General features: G+C 40.2%; 6 protein-coding genes across 8 annotated transcripts; 4 read left to right on the plus strand and 2 right to left on the minus strand.

Annotated features, from left to right (window-relative positions):
• Positions 1 to 645: 645 nt before the first annotated feature.
• On the minus strand, positions 646 to 1,425 carry LOC117787098 (glutaredoxin-C4). Its single transcript, XM_034625542.1, has 3 exons — positions 1,135 to 1,425; positions 965 to 1,069; positions 646 to 890 (listed from the first exon to the last, which is right to left on the minus strand). Exons 1-3 carry the CDS (start codon positions 1,276 to 1,278, stop codon positions 795 to 797), a joined length of 345 nt encoding a protein of 114 aa, XP_034481433.1. The 5' UTR covers positions 1,279 to 1,425; the 3' UTR covers positions 646 to 794.
• Positions 1,426 to 2,397: 972 nt separating this feature from the next.
• On the plus strand, positions 2,398 to 8,086 carry LOC117788083 (tectonin beta-propeller repeat-containing protein). Its single transcript, XM_034626748.1, has 5 exons — positions 2,398 to 3,639; positions 3,699 to 5,107; positions 6,073 to 6,336; positions 6,398 to 7,676; positions 7,738 to 8,086. Exons 1-5 carry the CDS (start codon positions 2,554 to 2,556, stop codon positions 7,774 to 7,776), a joined length of 4,077 nt encoding a protein of 1,358 aa, XP_034482639.1. The 5' UTR covers positions 2,398 to 2,553; the 3' UTR covers positions 7,777 to 8,086.
• Positions 8,087 to 9,273: 1,187 nt separating this feature from the next.
• LOC117786925 (protein FRG1 homolog) lies at positions 9,274 to 10,411 on the plus strand. The gene is made up of 5 exons (XM_034625346.1): positions 9,274 to 9,389; positions 9,449 to 9,643; positions 9,700 to 9,898; positions 9,957 to 10,156; positions 10,221 to 10,411. Exons 1-5 carry the CDS (start codon positions 9,331 to 9,333, stop codon positions 10,366 to 10,368), a joined length of 801 nt encoding a protein of 266 aa, XP_034481237.1. The 5' UTR covers positions 9,274 to 9,330; the 3' UTR covers positions 10,369 to 10,411.
• Positions 10,412 to 11,280: 869 nt separating this feature from the next.
• Positions 11,281 to 13,992, plus strand: LOC117788532 (protein inturned). Its single transcript, XM_034627317.1, has one exon. The coding sequence runs from the start codon at positions 11,281 to 11,283 to the stop codon at positions 13,915 to 13,917; it is 2,637 nt and encodes an 878-aa protein (XP_034483208.1). The 3' UTR covers positions 13,918 to 13,992.
• Positions 13,993 to 14,897: 905 nt separating this feature from the next.
• LOC117788533 lies at positions 14,898 to 16,060 on the plus strand. The gene is made up of 3 exons (XM_034627318.1): positions 14,898 to 15,147; positions 15,208 to 15,612; positions 15,674 to 16,060. Exons 1-3 carry the CDS (start codon positions 14,898 to 14,900, stop codon positions 16,018 to 16,020), a joined length of 1,002 nt encoding a protein of 333 aa, XP_034483209.1. The 3' UTR covers positions 16,021 to 16,060.
• LOC117787901 (insulin-degrading enzyme) lies at positions 15,972 to 23,087 on the minus strand. 3 transcript variants are annotated; one of them, XM_034626527.1, is made up of 15 exons: positions 23,029 to 23,072; positions 22,820 to 22,932; positions 22,645 to 22,761; positions 22,451 to 22,585; positions 19,499 to 19,769; positions 19,216 to 19,444; positions 18,954 to 19,156; positions 18,815 to 18,900; positions 18,284 to 18,743; positions 17,876 to 18,226; positions 17,579 to 17,810; positions 17,071 to 17,277; positions 16,719 to 17,011; positions 16,446 to 16,655; positions 15,972 to 16,371 (listed from the first exon to the last, which is right to left on the minus strand). In XM_034626527.1, the coding sequence occupies exons 2-15, from the start codon at positions 22,894 to 22,896 to the stop codon at positions 16,135 to 16,137; spliced, it is 3,108 nt and encodes a 1,035-aa protein (XP_034482418.1). In that variant the 5' UTR covers positions 22,897 to 22,932; positions 23,029 to 23,072; the 3' UTR covers positions 15,972 to 16,134. The 3 variants fall into 3 exon arrangements, with proteins under 3 accessions (XP_034482418.1, XP_034482419.1, XP_034482421.1); XM_034626528.1 differs by having other exon boundaries at positions 22,820 to 22,915; positions 23,029 to 23,069; XM_034626530.1 differs by lacking the exon at positions 22,820 to 22,932 and having other exon boundaries at positions 23,029 to 23,087.
• Between the last annotated feature and the right edge of the window lie 20 nt (positions 23,088 to 23,107).

Here is a 23,107-nt window from a genome sequence, read left to right on the forward strand (position 1 = left end):
TCATAATTGGATGATAATTCGAAGTTATAAATTTAATGTGATTATTTTTATACAGAAGCGTTGAATGCACACTAAAGATTGATTGATTCTCAAATCTAGAAAATCAACCTGTTAAAAGTCAACCACTTGCTACTGAAAATTTATTTTAAACTTTAAAAACCACATAATAGGCATGATCGAATTCTCCATTTCAGCAATGACCTGAACGAACATAGAATTTGCCTTGAAGAATTCTTTAACTGCCTTATCAATTAAGAAAATGAGCTTCCACATTTGGACCCTCAATTTGATTTTAGTGAAGTACACAGGAAACGAAAATCTAATGAAGAAAAATTAAGGAATAAAAGAATCGCATCACATTTTCAATTTCAGCTGTCATTTTAGTCGAATTTAAAATTTTTGTTTTCTTCACTAGCGCGGTCTGCCGTCCGCAGTGATGAATAAAAACAACTTTGTACGAATTTGGATAAAAAAAATGAATCATGATGCAGGACTCCGATTTATGTTAAGCTTTAACGTTTGTTTGCGCAACCGGTTATAAGAATAAGTAAGTATTCCACTTTTCAATGATTATCCATAGTAAATTATAAATTTATTGTCTTTAACAATTCCATTTAATTGCATTGTTTTATTTAAAACGGACTATTTATATCATTATTCTTTGTTTTTAATAAGTGATGTAAGCTTTGCCACAAAACCGCAATGAATTTACTTAGTAAGAAAATACAATTTATGATACACCATTTGTACAATTTTTCATTAAAATAAACAAAATTTACCAACTTATACTAAGACTATTCAAAGTACTTTTGCAGGGTTCCCATTTCGTACATGCGTTTAATATCCGTACCGCCACCCACAAATTTTCCGTCTATAAAAACGCGAGGTACCTACGGAAGGAAGAGCAAAAGATAATTGGTAAAATAACAGCAACAAGTTTTATGAATGATATACGCTAACTTACCGTGCGACCGCCTGTCATCTCGCCCAACACCGATTGTATTTCATTGCCATCCTTACGCCCATCTAGCTCCACAATCAATGCATTTACATTCAACTTACGAAATGGCTGAAAGTTTATAAGCGTGACATTAGTTTAAAGAATTATATCCCTAACACTAAGTGCTATCCTACCTCCTTAGCCATTGTGCAGTACGGACAATAACTTTTGCTGAAAATTGCGACCTTATTATTGGCGATTGCATCGCGCACAAATTGAGCTTCAACGCTGTCCATGTTGACTTGTGGTTTTCTTAGAGCACTTTCAATTAATCCCATTAAGGGAAAGGGAAACTTTTTTGAGGTCGTGGATAACGCCTGGCAATCGGATTTTGTTATAGTTTTACTGCTACTGCTAAGTAAACTGTTGTAGAATTTGATCTCGAGGTTAAGTTAATGACAAATTTTTATAAACAATGCGTGGTTGCTGTGGTTGCCAGACTGCTCGAACAATACATGTTACATCTACCTACTTACAATTTACATGTAGCTAGCAACATTTTCAGCCCTGGACAACTGTTATTAAATAGAAATTCTTAATTAACATTTATAATTGCTTATATTTGCCACTTACTTGTGGTATTAATAAGGGTATTCCATAAACAGCCAATCAGCTGCTCCATACAAAATGTGTAGAGTGACCAGAAAAAGTAAAAATGGTTCGAAATTCTGGTTGTACTCAAATGTGTTTTAAAAATCTCCAGAGTTTTTAAAGAGAATTGCTTTTAAAATAACTGCTCGAATTGTTGTGGTTCTTTAAATTTCAGAGATTTAATTTTTTCGACCATATTTTCAAAGTCAAAAAAATCCACTGCCACAAATTTATTAAGTTTATTAAGTCGGAATATTGTATACAGGTGTGTTTCAGAAAACTCTAGAGCTTTTGATGAGAAATGTTTTTGAAAACAACCGATCGGAATGCTGGTCTTCCTAAAATCTCAGAGATTTAATACTTTCGAACATATTTTTTTTTGCATTATTACTAAGTTTAAGGATATTTTAATTCAATTTAATAAATATTTAATTTTGACAAATCTCTCAAATATTTTGTTGTCATTTGAAAGCAATGGTTTCTTTTTTTCGGGAACACTAACAATTGCTTTTGGTTTGCTTAAGCGCTGTTATAAATTTGTAGAACACACCTGATAAATATATGTTTTATGCATTATTATTCAATATAAAAAGTATTTGAATTCAATTCAGTATATATTAAAGATTGTCAAATCTCTCAACATTTTTTAGCCATTTAAAAACAATGGTTACTTGTATTCAGAAACACAAACAATTGCTTTTGCGTTGCTTTTGCGCTGTTTGAGATTTGTTGAACACCCGTAACGCGTATAAACGTGTTGTTATTATTTGCAGGAATTCCCCAAATGGACATGGTTGCCACTTGAGTTCTTCAGCCAGCTGATATCGCAATTTTGAGGATGTGGCAACTTGAAGTCGACTTGAACGGAAAATCAATTCTTTGGTGCGTGCCACTATGGAGCACAAAGATAGACTGAAGCAAAAGAAATATAGTTAAAAACAATCGCGAAACGGGAATAAGAAATGCCCAGCAGTCTACTGTTCGCCAGCAGCAGCGAGGGACGCGTTCACACGCTGTCGACGAGCTCAAGTGGATGGCGCGAGTTCCCGTATCTCGGTTTGGAGTTCAAGAAAATCTGCGCTGTTCCCAACTATATGTGGGCCATTGGTGGGGATCGGCAGGTGTATGTACATGTGCATGGACTGGATGTGCCGATCCGCGTCAGGGAAGAGTCATATGAGAACGAGCGCTGGCTGCCCATCGAGGGATTTTCGAAGACGCTGCTGCCCACCGACCGTTACAAGTATTCCAATATGGATGGCAGCGTCGAGAGGAGCGTGGACAAGATACGGCTGCCTTCGATGGCCTGGCAGTGGGACGGCGATTGGCACTTGGACCTCGAACTGGATGGTCAACAGTTGCCCGAAGATGGTTGGATGTACGCCTTGGATTTTCCCGCGTCGTACTCCGCCAAGAAATCATGGAACTCGTATGTGAGGCGACGCAAGTGGATACGATTTCGGCGTTATGCGGCGCTCAACAGCTGGTGTGCCGTGGCCCCCCTCCACAAGGATCCCACTCAGGAGCCCTTCATCGATGTGGCCATTGGTGGGACCCATGTGCCCAATGCCCGAGCCGGCACGCTCTGTGTCTGGGCCATAACTGCACATGGTCGGGCCATGTTTCGCACTGGCGTCACACAGTTCGCACCCGAGGGACTCCGTTGGACTGCCATCAATACACCCACAGGGAGTGAGCTCTCGCAGATTAGCGTCGGTCCAACGGGTCTCGTCTGGGCGGTGCTCTACAATGGACGCGTCATCGTGCGCACTGGGATTACCCGGGATAATCTGTCGGGAGAGGCGTGGCTGGATGTGAAGCCGCCAGTGGCGACAAGTGCACAGACGGATACGCCACGTGGATTGCGTATTCTGCAGATATCTGTGGGCACAGATGCAGTCTGGTGTATTACAAACGATCATCACGCCTGGTTTCGACGCGGCATTAAAGGTGATGCCGCCGGGATAAGTGAGGATGCCGCCATAGGCAGAGGATGGGTGGAAATGGTTGGCAATCTATCGATGATATCTGTCGCTCCCAATGATCAGGTAATGATCTCCTTCACTTGATCCCATTTGATTATCAATTATTCGTTATTATTCAACAGGTGTTTGCCATAGGAGCTGCCGACCGCGCTATATACTACAGATCCGGAGTGAGTGCCGCCGATCCTACCGGCAAGAAATGGCTTAAGATTCAGTGTTCCATGCAAATAAGCCGCTCCTCCAGTTCCTTATCCATAGTTTCACGTAAAAGTGGTGGCAGCAGCTCTACGCCCGGCTCCAAGCATCAGAGTTTCTCCAATCTCTATTCAAAGGAGAAGGAGAAGGGTGTGGTGGAAACGTGTGCCGTCATCGAGACAGTCGCTACCCGCAGCAGTGCCACCTTGAACAATGGTCTCAATAGTCGCTTGAAAAGTGAGCGCTGGAAGCTGAACGCAGATTCCCCTCCCACAATTGGCAGCCTCAATCTCAACGAGAGGCAGAAGCACAGAGCCACAGCACTGAGAGAGCCGACATCGCATGCCTCGAGTGCTCCGGCTGCTGAGATCGCCGTGATCAGTGGCAAGTTTGAGACGCAGCTGAAGAATCCGAGAGCCTGGTCACCGGTGCGTAGCGTTGGATCTGTTGTTGGCACTGAGGCACATCCAGAAAGTGATTCGGCTGTTTTTGAGTCGGAATCGGCGCATGGATCCGATGCATTCCTTGGCGAAGACGACGATCACAATGGCTCGCAGTTTTGGACCGAGTGTGACGTTATGTGGAGCTGCATAGCTACTGGAGCTGTCACTGTGGACACCAACAACATTCCCAACTGGTTCAATGACCATCTATCCAATGATGGCAAAGCCGATGCGAATCCCACTTGGCGAAACGATATACTCGACAAGCTGCAGCAACGTCAGCAGATCCTGGCCAAGTTGCAGCAGGCAACGCATTTCGAAAAGGCCGTGGAGCTAACATCTTGGGTGAAATCGGCGGATGCTCGATATCAGCATCCAGCTGGAGACTACGAGGACTGCCTCATAGAGCTGGAGTGGGTGAGCGGCAATGGAGGAAACGGCGGCAACGTCAGCGGCAGCGACAGCACTGATAGTGACTCCGGCACGTTTACTGTCCTCAGTTCCGATGGTGCAGCAACCAAAATCCAGTTCACACTCTCCGACATTACGTGTGTGCAGTGTTGCAGCGAGCCGGGAGCTCCACGTCTGGCCATCCATGCGCTCCATCTGCCCGTCAACTGCAGTCCGGTCAAGCTGCAGTTTGCCAGCGATGCGGAGATGGAGGATTGGCTATCGCACCTCTCCTCCGTGTGCAGTCAAATCAATATGCTGATGGGCAAGCCGGCTAGCAATGCCATTTGGCTAACCAGCGAACTGGGCGATGTCTTTGTCTTCGATGCGGCTAACATGAAAGCCCAACAGCTGGAAAAGACCGACGTGGGTCACAGTCATTACGTAGAGCGCATGGATTTATCTACATGTGAGACACCTTATTACAACACGCTCTACAACGGGTGAGTTTAAAATCTGAGTGTGTATACATATTGATATATATGTATATATTTAGGTATTTACAAATGGGAGTGTATGTGTATACATAGATTATATGAACACAGATTCTTTACTTAGGTGTTTATCATGAGCTAATTCCGACTTAGACAGGGGTACCATAAAAAAAGAAACCAATTTCCCAAAAATGTAGGAGATTTTAGATTGGTTTCGCTTTCTGTGGCACCCCTGATATTAAATAATCCCGTCTCCAGAACAAACAACTTTGACAAAAAAAATATCAAGACTGCTTTTATATTTTTTTCCGAGAACCGTAACTTATTTTTGGACTTTAACAAAAAACTTACGAAGTTGCGAGTTTTTTTTTTAATAGAAGTTACAGAATACCATTTATTTTTAATTTTAAAAGAAAAGTTACTAAATAAGATGTAATTTTAATATTTTTAAATAAAGTTAATAGCAGAATGATATACCAAGTATCCTTAAAACATCTATTAAAAAAGGTCTGTCTATATAAAAAATATTAAATTTTTAAATAAATCTTTTTATCGAAAAATAAAAATGATTTTCTTCTATTAAAAAAATATGGAAATAAAAGTGTCCTCTTTTCAAAATACCCCATACGAATACCCATAACTCAGCTTTTCTTATGCAAGGTTGCCACAGAAAGCGAAACCAAACGAAAATCTCCCAAATCTCCATACATTTTTGGGAGATTTTTGGTTGGTTTTGATTTCTGTGGTATTCACCTAGTTACATTTTCGAACTGGTTTTTAACTCAACTTTTATTTGCAATTCCTAATTAATTAATAATTAATAATTTATCAGCATTTATGAGCTAGAGCAACCGAATTTGGCACACAGATTTTTGATTAAAAAATTATTAAAAGACGCAATAATATGTAAATTAAATTGAGTCTGGGACTCGAATCTTAATTCTTATCATATAACTTTTTTTTTGTGCCTATAGGATGCCTTGTGGGAGCGAGTTGGAAATTGCGGGATGCGTCTATGATGATGCGGATCAGATTCGCTTTGATTTGCAGTGTCATTCAAATATCAAGGCATTGCCTCATCGAGTGGAGAAATACCGAGTAATTGCCATGCATTTGAATCCACGCTTCAATGAGCGAACAACCGTACTTAATTCAATGACGGACTCGGAATGGCTCGAGGAAATACGCAATGATCATATGGTATTTGCACCCGGAGCGAGCTTTACTGTGAAAATCAGGTGAGTAATCAGATAGTTTATCAGCACTTGTATTTAATAATCATTGATAAAACATTAACAGGGCTCTTCAGAACCAATATCAAATAGTGGTTAATAATGCAGTATATGCCGACTACAAATACCGCACTGATCCGGCGGCCGTCACCTGCCTCTATGTGAGTGGGCGTGTCAAGCTGTTCAGTGTCCTGTATCGTTCGCCCTCGTTGATTGTCTCCATGCAACAGATGCACTGGCGCCAGATGGGCGGTCATGTGAAGCGTGTCTATAACAGCGGCGTCGATGTGGTATGGGGCATATCGTGCGATAATACGGCCTGGGCATACAATGGTGGCTGGGGAGGCATGTTCCTGAAGGGGCTGGAAGGATCGGGCAAGATAAACACCATGATTGACACGCACACCTACTATGTGTATGAGAACCAGCGCTGGAATCCCATCAGTGGTTTCACTGCAAAAAGTCTGCCCACAGATAGGCACATGTGGAGCGATGCAAGTGGGCGACAGAAGCGCAGCAAGGAGCATACAAAGCTTCTGTCCACACACTGTGAATGGATATCAGACTGGGCCATCGACTACAACATACCCGGAGGCGCTGACAAGGAGGGTTGGCAGTATGCCATTGACTTTCCGGCCACCTATCATGCCCACAAAAAACTAACCGACTGTGTGCGCCGACGACGCTGGATGAAAAAGTGTCGCCTAAGCAGCAGTGGACCTTGGCAGGAGCTCAGTCACTCGAAGATACTCGATGCAGCACTCCAGGTGCTGGACGACGATGTGGACAGTGCACACAATGTCGAGGATATGCCCGTGGCCGCTTGGGCGATTGCCTCCAATGGCGATGTGTTAATAAGACATGGCGTTACCACATTGAATCCTCGTGGCGACACCTGGGAGCATATTGTCAGCGACCAGCCTCTGATTGGCATTAGTGTGTCACCCACCGGCCAAGTGTGGGCGGTGGCCCGCAACGGAATGATCTTCTATCGCTTTGGCATCAACAAGCTGAATCCCTGCGGTGACGCCTGGCAACAGGTGGAGGCGCCGCCTGGCGTCACTTTTAAGGCCATAAGTGTTGGCCGCGCTGGTATTTGGGCACTGGACAATCAGCAACGGCTGGCTGTGCGCCGGGAAATCACACGTACATTCCCAGAGGGATCGCATTGGCAATTTCTTCCAAATGCCGCCAATGTGCCACCTCACACTGAGACGCACTGTGGCTTTCGCTCTGTGTCTGTCGGCAAGGAAGTCTGGGCTATATCCCTGAATGGCGTCATATGCCGACGATGCGGCATAACCAAAGAAAATCCCGCCGGAGCTGGCTGGAATCTAGGCATCGCGGTATGTTCTTCAATTTCTTTACTTGTGATATAATTTATTAAATCTGGAATTGTAATTACAGGGCCAGTGGCAACAGTTGTCCGTGGAAGGATATATGTAACCGTATTACATTCCGCTTTCAGTATTTATATGTGTATATAACCTGTACCCAGAAATGGGTATAATAAAGTTATGTAACACTCATTGTATGTTGAGTCAAAATATAGTTACTAATATTTGCCTATACATTTTTTTCGCCATCATTTGAACATATATATTATCACTAGTCATCAGATTTCAACTGATATTTATCCTGCCGCCTAATTTTACTTTTTATTCAAAATAAATTATTTATGTTATGATACGTTTAAGCTTTTCAATTATTTGTTTTCAGCTTTTACATACACGTAATAAAACTCCATGTCCTGACTCAATCATTTACTTACTGATGTTCTTGAAGGTTGAAAAGTTATTTTGTATTAACTAATTATTTATTATTTTACAAATAAATATTTGTTTAATTCTAATTTCAAAAAAGCAATTAGAATAAGTTCAAAATTTGACAAAACTCTAACAAACAATCTGCAAAAATTCTAGCTTCAAAATTTTAAAAGTTGCAGATTTTGATACATTTTAAAAATGGACTTAACCTTAGATGTAATGATCGGGATTTACTTCTCTTTGATAATCTAGAAATGTTTGTTCTACGACTTTTGGAAAAACCCGCTAGCTTACCGGGAAAACGCATAATTCCAGCTAAATTTGAAACTCTCGCAGCTCAAACCAAAATAAAGTTTAATATAAAAATTTTACAATTAAAAATAATAATACACGCAAAAAGTATTTATTATGTTCGTGGTAGCTCAGCCTTTTTGCGTGTATTTTTATTTTAAATTTTAAAATTTTTATATTAAATTTTATTTTGTTCGTCACAAAATTGGATATCAGAAATTTTTGGGCTGGAATATGCTTTCGTCACTTTTTCCTCGTGTAGAGGTTATATTGAAAATTTCAATAACTTTGGAATAAATGAATACTTTAATGAAAATTTAATATTCGAAATTAAATAAAACTAAGATATAAAATTAAATGAAGGTTTGAGGATCGTCAGCACAAGGGGAGAGAAATTTCAAATTTAATTCTTAAAAATATATTTTTTGAAAAATCGACAAAATTCTAACAAAAAGAACTGCACAATTTTTAAAAATTCTATCTTCAATATTAAGAAAAATTAAAAAGAAAAGATTTTTTTTCTTAATTGCAACTATTTTCGCAATTTGACTAAAATGGTACGACTTGGAAACTACCGTTATGTCGAGGAAACTACCGTTATCCCTCAGAAAAACAACCAACAACAACATATGCTCGAGTTGTGCCAGGTCGTGTACAACCGAAGAAGGTGTGTTTGTTGTAAATGGTTTTGTATTGTGCCCGTTTGAAAATTTTTATTTAAACTGCCCAACTACAAAATGACCGATTTAGTTCATAAATTACAGAATAAGTTCACTCGTTCATTTCAATGACCCGTTCTTTTGAACTTTCTCAGAACGAAACGAACCAACTCTACTATTTGTTCCTGTAACAAGTTGACAACACTGGATTCGTGGGTTGGTTGCGTTAATATTTTATTTGTTTATTAGCTGCGGTGTTTTAAGAAAAGTAAATTAAATAAATAATGTCAGACTACGAAAATATTCGCATAAAAAAGTTGGTCCTAAAGGGAGAGAAACACAAGTTAGTATAAAAGATCAAGGGAGGTGTGGATGAAGTATAAATATTGTTTTTGTTTGCAGAAAAAGTAAAAAACGTAGGAAGGAAAAGGAACACAAGGACGACGATGCATCCACATCCAAACGAAGCAAGTCGGCTACTGACGAGGATGCAGTGCATCATGGTGGCTGGTGGACGGCGACGACTGCAGCGAATATCGTCGGTTCGGTGGCCATTGAGTTTGGCGATCGCTGTTATTTGAAGGCGTTGGACAATGGGTATGTCAACCATATTATCAGATAAAATGAAGAGATTACAATGATCAATTCTATAGATTGTTTACACTGGGCGCACCGCACAATCAAGGCGATGGTCCTGATCCAGAAGAGATATTTACGGCATTTCCAATTAACGACCGCAAGGTGTCCTTCAAATCGGGTTACGGAAAATATGTAAAAATTGAAAAGGATGGTATGGTTACGGGAAGATCTGAAGCAGTTGGTAGCATGGAACAATGGGAGCCTGTTTTCGAGGTAAGTTCTCTTAAGAAGTTGATTTAAGTTTGCATTTATTTACAATTTGTTCATTTAGGGCAAACAAATGGCATTATTGTCGGAAACGGGTCACTTCATGTCCATTGATCCTGAGGATGATGCTTGTGTTGCTCTGCATAAAAAAGTGGGAGATCAGGAAATCTGTCGAGTGCGTACGAATGCAGCCAGGGACGTTGTTGTTGACGACCAACCGAAAGAAGAGAAAGGCGACTTGGGCGAAGTTGAGAAAAATTATGTGTAAGTGTCCTTGATGCCAATTCAATCGAATTCCCAATTTTAACAACTGCCTTTTTTTTACTAGCAAAAAGTTTCAAAAGTTCCAGGACAAGAAAATGCGCATTAGCAAGAACACTATCAAGGAGCTGGAAGAGGCCAAGGCCCAAGGACTTTTACATGAAACGCTTTTGGACAGGCGTAGCAAAATGAAAGCAGACCGTTATTGCAAATAAATCGTAATAACTAATAAATATTTGTTTAATGATAGAGCATTAATTGTGCAATTCATTATTTTAAAATTGGGGTGAACAAATTAGAAACAGAAGAAGGAGAAACAAAAAATAAGAAGCTCGTCATAAATATTGTAACAAAATAATTTTTTTTTGAACATAGATTTTATTTTTATTATACCTGAAAAATTAGTATAAAAAAGGCGTTGAGATCAATTTTTACTATGAATACAAAAGTTTTGACCGCTACCAACCATAGCTTTCAAATACCTAAAAAATTGTAATATTTATTAATTTGAATTAAATTATTTTGCAGTTAAATAAATAATTAATTAAATCAAATAAAAATGCATAAAAAAACTTTTAATGAATATGTTAAAATATTCCTTGTATAAAATTTTCCTAAGCCTAATAGTTTTGTTGAAATTTCGGATGGTTGGTTTTAAAAGCAATTATCTTCAAAAACTTTACAGATTTCCGGAGCACACCTGAATGTTTTTGTTTTTGTAAATTGGAATTATCATGGCGTACCCTACCAGATTTCCAACTGAATTAATTAAAAGAGAAATACTACGAAAACAATTGAAAATTAAACATTGTAATAAATTGTAGCTGGGATAATTTCCTTCTGAACTCAACTCAAAGCGACGAAAGCGATGTCTAGCGGTAGTTAAATTGAAATGCTCAAGAGAGCGGCGAAGAGCAGGGAGCATAACTCATTGGAATTTACCTGGGCGTGAGAGCAAGTAAACCGGTTTGCTATTAGAGAGGGAGGGCAAGTATCTAAGATAGAGATTGAGCTGAGCATTTAGTTGCAATTTGTTTGAGAGCGAAGTCGGAACGGAGCGGAAGAAAAGCGAATTAAGTTTTCAATAGATTTTGTTTATTTTTTTGTGATTGTTTGCGATCAATGAAATGCGCAAGTCACAGGGTATATCATTAGCCACAGCCAATGATCGACGACTTGGCTTGGACGCCTCGGAGACGTATTCAACATCGAGTTCCTCGCTGAACAGCTCTTTCAGTGATGGCAGCGACCTGGTCAACTGGGAGGAGTACGTGGCCGAAGATGGCAGTCTCTTCTATGCCGAATACCAAGTGTCCAGTGTCAAGCCAAATGCGACTGATCGACGTGGAGAAGTCTTGCGACGCTCACTGCGTCTGGGAAAGAAGACAACAAGACGACAACAACAACAACAGCAACAGCAACAGAATAGAGGCCAACAGGGCAAACACAATGGCAACCAATACATGAGCAGCAACAACAACGAATCAGAGAGCAACAACACCAACAACGACAACAACAACGGGTTTAGATTCGCAGACATCAAGAATTCACACGCAGACGGCGAGAATCTGAAACAATTGGAGTTGGTTATAACGGCCACAGATCGCTTCCGGTTTGGTAGACGCTCCACCGCAGTGGAGTCCATACTGGGCTTCCGTGTGCTCCCCTATCCGGATCAGCCCGAGTGTCTGATGGTGGACAGCTTTGTGCATGACATTAGCGTGATGACGCACAGCATCAAGCGGGGAGATTGGTTCAAGTCCCTGAATGGCATCGAATTGTATGCCAGCAATTTGGATGAGCTGCTGCAGCAGTTCCTGGAACCGACCCAGGTTTGTCTGTGCTTTCAAGGCACCAGCACTGCCGATCCCCCCACCTCGGGCACCCATGAATCTTTGGGCCAATCGTCAAGTGGCAGCCAGGGGCAGCAAGTTAGCAAGTTGCTCAGCTTCGCCATGTTTGCTGAGCATTTTGAGCAGCTGTTGCCGCCGGCAATCGTGATCCCGGATACCCTGACCCCATTTGGAATGCTCCTCCTGCCACCGGAGTGCTATCAGCATGACCAGCACAAGGACTCGCTCTATTACTATCCGGAGAGCCCTTTAACCAATTTCCTGTACAAGGCTCGAGGCAGCTTCCTCACCCTCTCCTCAGTGCTCAATGAGCTGCAGACTGAGCCGTTGACCTCGCGTCTCCTGGTGGAGCAGGTCCCCTACTTTGTCAATTATCGCCGGTTGAATGGATTCCTCGTGTTGTTCGCCTATGCAGCGAGATTGTACAGCTCCGCCGAATGCAGCTTGAGATCGGACGAGCTCATTGGCTACATTCGATTCTCGCTGCCGGGTCTGAATCTGGACAACTTCTCCAGCTCCAGCTCGAACGGATTGCGCCTCTTCCTGCGTCACTTTTGTGGCATTCAACGATCGCGCCTCTTGGCCCATCCTCGTGGAGAGGTGCAGTTCGAGCAGCTGCTTCAGCAGTCCCGGAATCTTCCATTGCCCAAGGAGGCGCAACTGCGCATCTTTGACGCCCTCAGCGAAATGGAGGCCATGGATTACCGCAACTGGAACGACGAGCCGTTGACCACACACCGGGAGTTCTTCATCTATGGCTGTGCTCTGTACTACGACAACTTCCTCCTGGCCAGCCTGCTGCCCGCCGAGGTGCGCTCCAATGTGGAGCTCTTTCTACGCTGTCGCGGCATCTTCGACTTCATTGGAGCTGCTCCCAGTGTCCGGGTGCGTGAGATGTACGTGTGGGAGGAGATTGTCCTGGCCAATGCCACCGGTCGCTACTTTCTCACCGTCTGCTCCCGCAGCCACTTGATCCTCACCGTCATCCTGAAGATGTATGTCGATGCCCCCGAAATGGAGGCATATGGCTCGGTGCCTCCTTCGTTGTTCTACATCGAGGAGATACAGGAGACATTGGATCATCTTATTCAGTGCGGTATTGAATCTCTGGCCAAGTTCTGGTCCATATCGAACAAAAGGCCCGAGGTATTGGATCAGCTCAAGATCGAGCAATCCGGCGACGAACAGGAATCCAGCAGTAAGCTGGAATCTTTCCTTAAGCCAAAATCCAACGTCTCTCATTCCGCCTCCACCAACGATGACGAGGCCCAATTGTGCTCATCCCTGGGCGGATCATCGATACACAGCCTGACGCCCAGTGAGGATGACATGTCCCGACGGCGTCTGACTCCTGCCGAAGACTCCGACAGTGGCTCGGACTGGGAAAACTTTGCCGAGCAGCATCCTCTGCATTACGGCCTCAATCTGAATGCAGAGACCCAAAGCCAGATAACTACATCCCTGTGGAAGGAAATCAATAATGTGGTGCCAGTTAAAATATCCGCCGGCTGGAAGAATTCCGTGATCCACTACGTGTACGTGGACATGGCCAACGGCGTCCTCCTGTGTCCATTTACCGCCACTCCGGAGAGTTTTCCATACTTATCCGAGATGCGTAGAGCATGTCATATGATCCACCTGGTATTGGATCGCTCCAAGCATCATCGGCGACAACTGGCTGAATCTTCTAGCGCCATTGGACATGGCAGCCACGACATCACTATGGTTAAGGAGCATGGCATTACCATGGAAGTGGCAAATGCCTCCAAGGATCAGGCAGGTATCCAATTTGTGGTTGTCGGACGACTCTTCCAATCTCCAACGAAGGAAGTATTTGTGTGCCACCGTCCCGAGGTGCCACAAAATATGGTCGAAATGGCATTTAGACTGTCATTCTTCTCATTGGGATAAAAACTGCAATACGAGTACTTACCATTAACCAATTAGATAGATTATTAAATATAATAAAGTTTTATCAATTATTTCTACAATTCTTTTTTAATCGGATTGATCTATGTAAGAGTTCCTACGACATCTTTTGACAATCTGAAAATCTTCAAATGTTTCATTCATATTTTAAACGCCATCGTAGAAAACATTGACACTAAATTTAGAAGATCGCCAAGACACACACCCCAGTCGCATATTTATAAACATAAATTCATATGTAAGTTTGTATGTTATTCTAGACCCTGTACTTAGAAAGTAGAAAGTGTTAATCAGCTAAGAGATTTACTTGTATAAGTATAGTCTGGATTATGATATTAGAGCTAGACACATCAAACTTGAAGTATGCAAAACATGAATTTAGAACAGGACATAAAGTAGATGTAGAAATATACTTTGTGTCCTGTTCTAAATTCATGTTTTGCATTCCTTAAGTTTGATGTGTCTAGCTCTGAAAATTAACTGAAAAAAAATTGTTGTTTTCTTGAGTATTTTTCCTGTTTTATAAACATTTACTTTCAAAAAAGAGTGTGTATTTTAACGATTATTCCACAAAATCTCTCTTCCAGCATCAAAAATCCAATCAAAATGCAAAGAAAATACGTGTTTTGAAAAATTTAATTTAGTTAAAAAAAAGATTAAAAATCGAATCTCAAAAGCATTTGTAAAGTATTCTTCCTTATTTTTGACTATTTGAAGCAATTGCAAAGGGTCCAAAGTACAGGGTCTGCCGCAGTCTGGTTTACGCGACTGTAGACTTTCAAACTTGTTATGTTCACACAATGTCAACGTTTCATTCAGCAAACGTTGTTCCTAAGTGTTCTCATTTTGGCCCTTGCCCATCCATCCGTCAGTTGTCAATGTGGCCTCCCAGACATCGGAGCACTCAGTGTAGGAAATATCGTGAATCATTCTAAATAGACATACTTAATATTTACCAGGAGATGCCAAAGTGGTTATTTTACGGGGCATGTTGTGTTCTCTTAATCTCTGTTCTCGCACTTGACGAGCCAGACAGAAATTTAAATGGAAACAGCCTTAACTCCCATGGATACGACAACTCGAAAAGTGATGAGCCCGGCGTTAAGTTGCCCAGTGAAGTGCAGAGGGCAGTTTGCACCGTAAATGCCGGTGAGGTCAAGGCATCGGCGGAGGCAGTGACAACCAAGACCCTTAAGGGAGTCTGTGGATCGGGTATGTCCTGCACCCTCCTTGCATGAACTGATTCCTAAACAGTATAAGTTGTTAATTTAGATGAGATGAATTTGGCCTTTCGAAATCTCGAAGAGAAACTCTACGTAGAGTTGCGTGAAATAAAAGAATTACTCAGGAAACTGACAGATAAGCAGGATGAAGAGGACAGCAACTCAATTCCAATTGTTCCACTAACCATAAGTAAGCCTGCCACTATAAAACGGCTCAAATTTGAACAGATCACCATGAAACCAAGCCAAGACATCAATTTGAAGAAGCAGCCTCAGCTGAAGCAACTTGAAAATGCTCCAGAGCGGGAGGAAGAGGTTGACAAATTTAACAACACGATGCTGTCCGATCAGGACATTAAATTATTTACCTATTATTGGAAATTAGAGAACATAACGGAGCACATTGCCAATGCCTCGACCATGTCCATCAAGAGTCCCATATTTAGCATTAGAGGCAAGTACAATTTTTGGCAAAAAAAAAAAATGTGATTTGAGTATGGTCCTCATTTATGCAGGTCGGACTGTGCAGTTAAGGTGCACATTTCAGCATTTGCATCGGGAGATGATCAACTTGCAGTTGACATTGGCGTATCCGTCTAACGATCATGGCAACGGAAAGGAGAACAACATTATACTGGATATGGGTGGGCAATTCAAGCATTTAAAATGGGCCGAACATGAGACATTTAAGCACAAGATTGCACTATTGGATCAGAGTCAAAGTCATCGACGCACACAAGATCTTAGCTCGCAGGAACTGACCAAACTGGATATGGGATTTTCAATACCAAATAGTGCACTTATTGGTAGCAATTATGTGAGGCACAACTCGCTTCTAATACAAGTTATATTATATTTGTGAAGGGTTCAATAATCAATTGTTATTAATAAAATTAAAGAAAGCAACCAAAACCACGTAACAGGCATTCTTCAACCCAAAAAGGGACAGCTAAAAGTACAGCGAAAATACAGCCGATTATAGCTTGCTGCGGGCTCCCTTGGCCTTGATGTCCAGGAAGGGCATTGCGATGGGATACAATTCTTTGCAGGATTTGAATGCAACTATATCACTGATTTTCTTATGTCGCTCCATGTTCGTCACCTCGCTGACATCGTCCTCAGTGGTTGTGGCTGTGGCATTTGAATCCTTAAGTGTCGATACAATATGCACGGATAAAACTCTGCGTTCATCGCCATCCTTTGCTATGAATTTCTGCAATTTCATTTAAACAAAAACAATTAACACATGAGCATTTCCAACATATGTACTTTCCCAATAATATGTACCTTGAAGTAATCAACAAAATCGGATTTCGATATTTTGCGGAGTATTGCGACTTCAGCCTCTTCGCGCTCAAAGTGATAAGTTTGCATGGCAATTTCACCATAGAACTGACTAAATTGCTGGAATATATTCTTGGGTTTCTCCAATTTCTTAACAATTAAAGCCTCTTTGTGGCGCTCGAACTCATCCAGCGGCATGTCCTCAATTACTTGCTACAAAAAAAAAGGATAACTAATTGATCAACTGTTTCTTCTTTTAATGTCAGACACGCCTACCAAATAAGTCTGCAGGAAATTCTCGATGCGATCTTCGACAAATGAGGGATGCTTTGCCGACTGCACAATGATGCGAATGCCATTGGATCCATTCACTTTACGAACTCCACTGAAGACAATGTAGCCCAGTTGCTCCTTTGTGCGCAGGCAATCATAGCAAGGCTCTGACAGCACCTGGGACACCAAATTGACCATAATATTCGTGTGATCTGTTTGTGCGCCACATTGCATATAGAGCTGGGTGCAGGAGCTCATATGATACTCGTTCTCCTTCTCAAACAGATAGCTATCGCCTGACCAATGTAATAAAAAGTTAATGCACATCCACAGTATTATATTTTTGGTTACATACCAGGTAACAGTTTGTACTCGCGCTTTTTAAGCATTTGTCGTGCCAAAATTGGCAATTTGGTGGCATTTGTTTCCTCGAGTCGCTTATTGACTCTTCCTGCGATGTCAGCCGCCTGTTGCTTGGTTACATTGCCGAAGATGAAGCACTCTGTATGCAGTCGCTGGAAAAACTCCTTGGCAAAGTTAAGCACGCGATCATAGGAAACAACTGCAACAAAAGATTATTCAAATTTAAAAATATATCTTTAATAATTGGAGAATCCGAATATAATCTATTACTCGAGGACAATTTGGTGACTCTAACTCGTATGGTCTTTATAATATTGTCATACAGATAGATAGGGCTATATTAACTCGACTATTGATGCTGATCAAAAATATATGTACCTTATACTACACACACTTCGCTTTTGACAAACTTATACGTTTTAAAGTAAAGAAACCAAAGATACATAGCAAATGCTGAATAGATTTTAAATATATCTAATAGTTTGCTGTCAATAACTCACGTTCCATAGCATCCAACAGCTCAACGTTGGCCCAGGCATTCTCAGTGAGCAGCAGGGCCAGATAATAGATGGAATGTTGATAGGGCTGTTCAGCGTTAAAGTTCTTTAATGATCGTATGTATTCCTCCTTCAGTATGTCAAATCGCTTCTCGTCTATGCTGAAGTCAAACAAGTGATCCAACAACTTCTCGAGAAGAACCACTTGCTTGTCATTAAAGCCACGTATAGTAAACTACAAAGGGGGAAAAATATTAATGAAATGAATTTCTTGAACAATTACACTTATGGTGAACCTACATCGATGCCACATGGTTTGGTGATAACGCTGAGCTTCAGACTAGCCAGCTCCGCATCATACAAATATTCGTTGAGCTGATCCTTAAGGAGCATGATCATCATGTGGTTTAAATTGCAGTTTAGGGGATCCAAATAGGCTATTGGATTTGACATGTCGAAGGTCATGCAAGCTTTTGGTTTGTTAAATTGATTGTCTTGCTTGTGCCACACCCGTAGAATGGGCGTATCCATAATAATTACGGGATGTTTGGGTGCATCACTGGGAACCTCTGCGATGTCAAAGTTGTTCGGTATAAAACTGTTTGGCAGTGACAATTTCAGGTTCTCATTTGAATCGCAGCTTTCCCAACTCTACAATTTATTCGAAATAAATAAAACATTAAAACTCCTATCGAAAATCCAACATACCTGCAATGTGTTCGTGGGTATACGCTCCAAACCATATTTAGTTTTATAATACGGTTCTACTTGATTGACGGACTGATCATAGCTCTGACTAACTAGAGAGATTCGACTTTTTGAGGGCACCAGTTCATCTAATAGTTTGCAGATCAATTCGGGACGCCATTCATTACTCAGGTATGGTGCAATGAGCACTTCTTCCAGTGGAAATATCTGCATGGACGACACTGTATGGGTGACCAAGTTCTCTGGCTGTTCCTTTTCCTTAAAACGGAAACGCATTTCGTTGAGCTTGACACATTCATCAAAGATCCATTTCTTAGGTCCCTCCTGACGCAGCATTCGTAAATACTGGAATATTATATTCACAATATCATCTACATGTTCCAAGCCTTCCTGCGTCAGATCCACGACAATATCAAAGAAACCAAAACCGTTCTGTGTGTTCTGGTGTCCGGCAACGAGACTGTAACAAGATAAAAATGTATCAATATAAAAAAGAGCTTATATAGGATGTTTAATCTAAAATTGACTTACTCATTACACCATCCAAGTCTTCGCAATTCTGACAAAATACTGCCCTTGCCTTCATGTCCGATGAGATGGGTTAAATAATTGTCAGGCTGTAATTGGAATTTAAGTTAGATCAGTAAATCGAAACTTTGTTGAATCTTACTCCTGATTTGTAGTACTGTGTCATATCATCCGTCGTAAAGCTGATTGTTAGGGAGCGTACATCCTTAATGGGCACTATCTTAACCTTCTGACCATACTGTTCATCTGCGTAGGGATGTCGTGGCCATTCTGGCACCTGTACGTCCTTATTTTCTATTTCCGAGAACTTTTCAATCACCATATCCTCCAGTTTGTCCAATGATTCTATATAATAAATAAGTATATTTAACTATATTTCATAAAAACATGACTGCAATCACAACCTTTTCCTATAACCGCAAGGCACATGATGTTAGCTGAGTACCAATCTTTGTGAAACTTCAGCAGCTCCTCGCGCACGTCGATACCCTTCGACTTGGGTATCTCGGAGAGCGTGGCCTTGTTCCCGCTGCCAAATTTGCTGAATGCATGGTCCGACTTGGCCAGGTGACGCTGCACTTGCTTAATGCGCCACAAATCGCTCGATAAGTTCTTTTCATGCTCCGAATTAACCTGCAATTAATAAGAATTAACCAAAGAAAAAATCAAAACTATTTTTCTACTTACCGCATTGATTTCCCGCTCAGTGGCGCTGGATGTAAATAGCGGGGCAATAAAGAACTGCGCAAAACGGTCCAGAGCACCATCCAATTTGTCTGGGGCAACATGGAAATGATACTTGGTCATCAGAGGATACGTAGCAGCATTGCTGCTGCCGCCGCTCTGCGATAGGTATGTGGTGTAGCCATTCTCGTGTGGATATTTCTCGGTTCCCAGAAAGAGCATGTGCTCACAAAAGTGCGCCAAGCCAGGAAGGTTTTCCGGGTCTGACATGTGACTGAAATTAAAAAAAAAATACCGAAATATTACTATTTATAATAAAAAAAGAGAAGAGAATATATAAAAAGATGAGCTATGTAGGCCGATTTGATAAGGAACTCATAAACTTCATGTACTATGTTTAAAAAAAGCAGGAAACGTAACATTTTTCACTTATTTTAAATAAATATTTAAATTAAATTGTTAAATGAAAACTAATTTCTATAAAATAAAAATTACATATTCATTGTATCTTTTTCCGGATATCCCATCAATAATAAAATTATATCTGGGAATTACTAGTTTACCATAGCCCTAATTCGCAATCCCAGATATTTATTGAGGACCATGTCTTAAAAGTAGTTATGTTAAAAATAGATGCTAATTCCTGAACTATATATTACAATACAAATATACATTAGAGTGGGTCAATTTGTATGGAGTAAAGAAAATGCACCAAGCGGTTGTCAACATAGTAATCTACCAGCTTCCCATTTTCAAAGAGAAACTATTCGTATTATGATTTGATATTTGTCTGCTAGCGTGGGCTCTAAACTAAGGAAAAACAAACCTTAATAGAGGGCGATTTATGATACGTTAAGAGATAAGAATTAGTTGGGGGTTCAACACACTAATCGTGTGCGAAATAATAAAAACAGCTAAGGTAAAAACTATATTCAATACAAAAAAATACTATAGTATATATTTTATAATACGTCTTTATATTATTAAAATAGTACACATATAATGCTATTTATATACAAAAAGAATGTATTCTCCGTTTCTCCCTTTCTCGTATAATAGCAACTTTATAGTGTTTTGTCGTAAATCAGGCCTGTTCCTGTTTTCACTTTCGGATAGATTTTGCGGAAATAAATTTCCTTTACCTGTTCGGGCTTTCACTTTCGGCCAGATTTTACGAATTAAATTCACTTGATATTGAGCTGGTGAGTTCAAATTCGGTAGAGATAAATTGGTGAATTTGACATGGTTAGCATAAAATCAAAGTGAAAACAAAATATTTATAAAATACTTAAATATATTAGAAGCAATTTAGCATCATCAGATAAATTATAACATTTTTATTTGACTTTTAAAATAATTGAAAGTCATCACACCTCGATTCAAACCTAAAACATTTGCCAGATTTGCTCGACCTGTTCTAATTATCGAAAGTATTTGTGAAAATAAATGGGTAATTTAGTAAATCTTCCCTTGTATGTATGTGCAGAAACGAGTACATTTCTCGGTATATATTTTGAACAACATTTTGAGTGCTTTCACTACTGCATAATACAAAATGAAACAATTCTACATTTTTTAAAGGGCTAATTTGGACAAAATTGGAATTAATTAAATGGAAACAAAACATATCAGTTTTGTAATCATACATGGTAACGGTATGACAACTCTGTAAAAAAAATTTCTCAGCCATAAAAATCAGGGCTAATACTTCAAAATCATTTTAAAAGTTTTCTTATACTGGAGCGAATTTTAAATTGTAACATTTGCTCTGAAAATTTTCCATCAGTATTCTGCCGAAAAATATGAAGCGATAAATCGGAGAAGGGAAATACGATTCGAAATTCGTAGAAAATTTCAGGGAAATTTGTGGGAAATTCGGGTCAAATTATCGTCAACTTCTTGATCAGTATTTAAATTTTAAAACTTTTAAGTATACACTCAGCTCCGAACAATAATTATAAAGGAGCTTCGGATAATTTGAGAACATTGGGACTCTGTAGAAGCTTAAAGAACGCGGCATCTGGAGATTGGAATATTGTTCCGATTATTAACGTCTTATAGCATTGGTGTTCAACAATTTCTGTCCCTTGCATCAGCGACTTTATTCTTAACATCTATCCAAAGTTGCTAACAAAAATAAGATTTTTAATGTTCAATTTAATTTTGTTGAACTTTCCGATTTTAAAATTTTATAATATTTAATTAAATTAATTTCTTTATTTAATTTGAATGCTATAATTTGTTGGCCGACTACTTTTATTAGATGTTAATTTAACAAAAATAAAATATAAACAATAATAGCCAGAACAACATCGGTTAACGACGGGCTAGAGAAAGAAGAAGAAGATAACTCCGACGCTAATACGTAATTTACTTGCGGATTGTTTTAGTCCAGCGATGGGCAAGCCCTTGCTCGCGCTACTCAGAACACTCAGACAACAACAACAACTTTTGGCGCCGCGCGCAACTCATTTATGACACACAATAAAAAAAAAAATAACAAACACACAGCAAATGATCGAGTTTCGGCTGCGACGCGTACCGTAGAGTTGGTTTTGATGCGTTTTGATTTTTACCACATAATAAGCGTTCGACTTGCAAATAAAATTAATTAGATCTTCTTTTAGTGTATAATTGTTGTGGTTTGTCAAAACCAACAACAACCACACAGATTTTTCTTCGCGATGCACAGAGTCATAAAAGTGTTCATTTTGCTTTGATTTATGACTTCAGAAGTTGTGTTTGTTGTAGATGTTGTTGTAGTGCTCACGATTGCAAATTTCGTGCCCACCGCTGTTTTAGTCAGCGTATGTGATTATAAATGAAAGTACTTGTTTGTGTGTGTGTGTGTGGGTGTGTAAATACGTGTTTGGGTATCTAAGGGCCTGCGTACCGGGTCTCTCACAGTCGATCACTCTAGCTTTGGAACCGTTAAATGTAGCATTAAATTCTTACCCAACCTGCACAGAAAGTGCAGCAGCAGACACATCAGTTGTTGGATCAGAAACAAGTAATACCTTGAGACCATTTTCCAATTGTAGTCCACGATAGTCGCGAGTGTCCTGCTGAGATTTTTCAATATTGTTTATGCTGCAATAGATTGTATAAATAAGCTGAATGTTTTAGGCAGCAAGTAATTTGTCATGTACCGCATTATTGGCTTTATTTCATCCACTTTTGGTTGAACCGACAACGTCATTTTGGGTTTTGGGGCAGATGATACAAATCGATATCCAAACAAAGTGCTCCTGCAAGAATTGCCGCTACTGTGGACACAACAAATAAGTTTTACTATGTTAATATTATTATTTATTTAAGGCGTACGGTCGATTTAGAACAGCTGTTACGGCAAAAATCGATTTGCGGCTGGAAAAACTTTGACACGTTCGCTTGACAAACATAGGACCGATGTTGCTTATGCTGCAGAAATCGAATAGCTAAGATTATAGAAGCAAATAAAATATTTAAAAAAAAAAACTATAAGAATAGGAATAAACTTAAAACGTTTGTATGTTTTACTATTTTCTTTTTACCAAAATACTTATGAATGCGTCTCGTTTCGCAACAACACCAACAATTCAAAACATATGTGATTTAGAGTTGCCACCTACC

Source organism: Drosophila innubila, assembly GCF_004354385.1.
Source record: "Drosophila innubila isolate TH190305 chromosome 3L unlocalized genomic scaffold, UK_Dinn_1.0 0_D_3L, whole genome shotgun sequence".
In the NCBI taxonomy this organism is placed as follows: Eukaryota; Metazoa; Arthropoda; class Insecta; order Diptera; family Drosophilidae; genus Drosophila; species Drosophila innubila.

Excerpts from the sequence above, each read along its gene's own strand:
- LOC117787098 (XM_034625542.1), bottom strand. The coding sequence starts at position 1,278 with ATGGGATTAATTGAAAGTGCTCTAAGAAAACCACAAGTCAACATGGAC. Across the intron at positions 1,070-1,134 it reads ACTGCACAATGGCTAAGGAG|CCATTTCGTAAGTTGAATGT; the intron begins GTAGGATAGCAC and ends ATAAACTTTCAG. Across the intron at positions 891-964 it reads AGATGACAGGCGGTCGCACG|GTACCTCGCGTTTTTATAGA; the intron begins GTAAGTTAGCGT and ends TTCCTTCCGTAG.
- LOC117788083 (XM_034626748.1), top strand. The coding sequence starts at position 2,554 with ATGCCCAGCAGTCTACTGTTCGCCAGCAGCAGCGAGGGACGCGTTCAC. Across the intron at positions 3,640-3,698 it reads CTGTCGCTCCCAATGATCAG|GTGTTTGCCATAGGAGCTGC; the intron begins GTAATGATCTCC and ends ATTATTCAACAG. Across the intron at positions 7,677-7,737 it reads GCTGGAATCTAGGCATCGCG|GGCCAGTGGCAACAGTTGTC; the intron begins GTATGTTCTTCA and ends TTGTAATTACAG.
- LOC117786925 (XM_034625346.1), top strand. The coding sequence starts at position 9,331 with ATGTCAGACTACGAAAATATTCGCATAAAAAAGTTGGTCCTAAAGGGA. Across the intron at positions 9,644-9,699 it reads TTGAAGGCGTTGGACAATGG|ATTGTTTACACTGGGCGCAC; the intron begins GTATGTCAACCA and ends TCAATTCTATAG. Across the intron at positions 9,899-9,956 it reads AATGGGAGCCTGTTTTCGAG|GGCAAACAAATGGCATTATT; the intron begins GTAAGTTCTCTT and ends TTGTTCATTTAG.
- LOC117788532 (XM_034627317.1), top strand. The coding sequence starts at position 11,281 with ATGCGCAAGTCACAGGGTATATCATTAGCCACAGCCAATGATCGACGA.
- LOC117788533 (XM_034627318.1), top strand. The coding sequence starts at position 14,898 with ATGCCAAAGTGGTTATTTTACGGGGCATGTTGTGTTCTCTTAATCTCT. Across the intron at positions 15,148-15,207 it reads TAAGGGAGTCTGTGGATCGG|ATGAGATGAATTTGGCCTTT; the intron begins GTATGTCCTGCA and ends TTGTTAATTTAG. Across the intron at positions 15,613-15,673 it reads TCCCATATTTAGCATTAGAG|GTCGGACTGTGCAGTTAAGG; the intron begins GCAAGTACAATT and ends TCATTTATGCAG.
- LOC117787901 (XM_034626527.1), bottom strand. The coding sequence starts at position 22,896 with ATGTTTGTCAAGCGAACGTGTCAAAGTTTTTCCAGCCGCAAATCGATT. Across the intron at positions 18,744-18,814 it reads AGACTTGGATGGTGTAATGA|TCTCGTTGCCGGACACCAGA; the intron begins GTAAGTCAATTT and ends ATCTTGTTACAG. Across the intron at positions 16,372-16,445 it reads ATTTTGTTGATTACTTCAAG|AAATTCATAGCAAAGGATGG; the intron begins GTACATATTATT and ends ATGAAATTGCAG.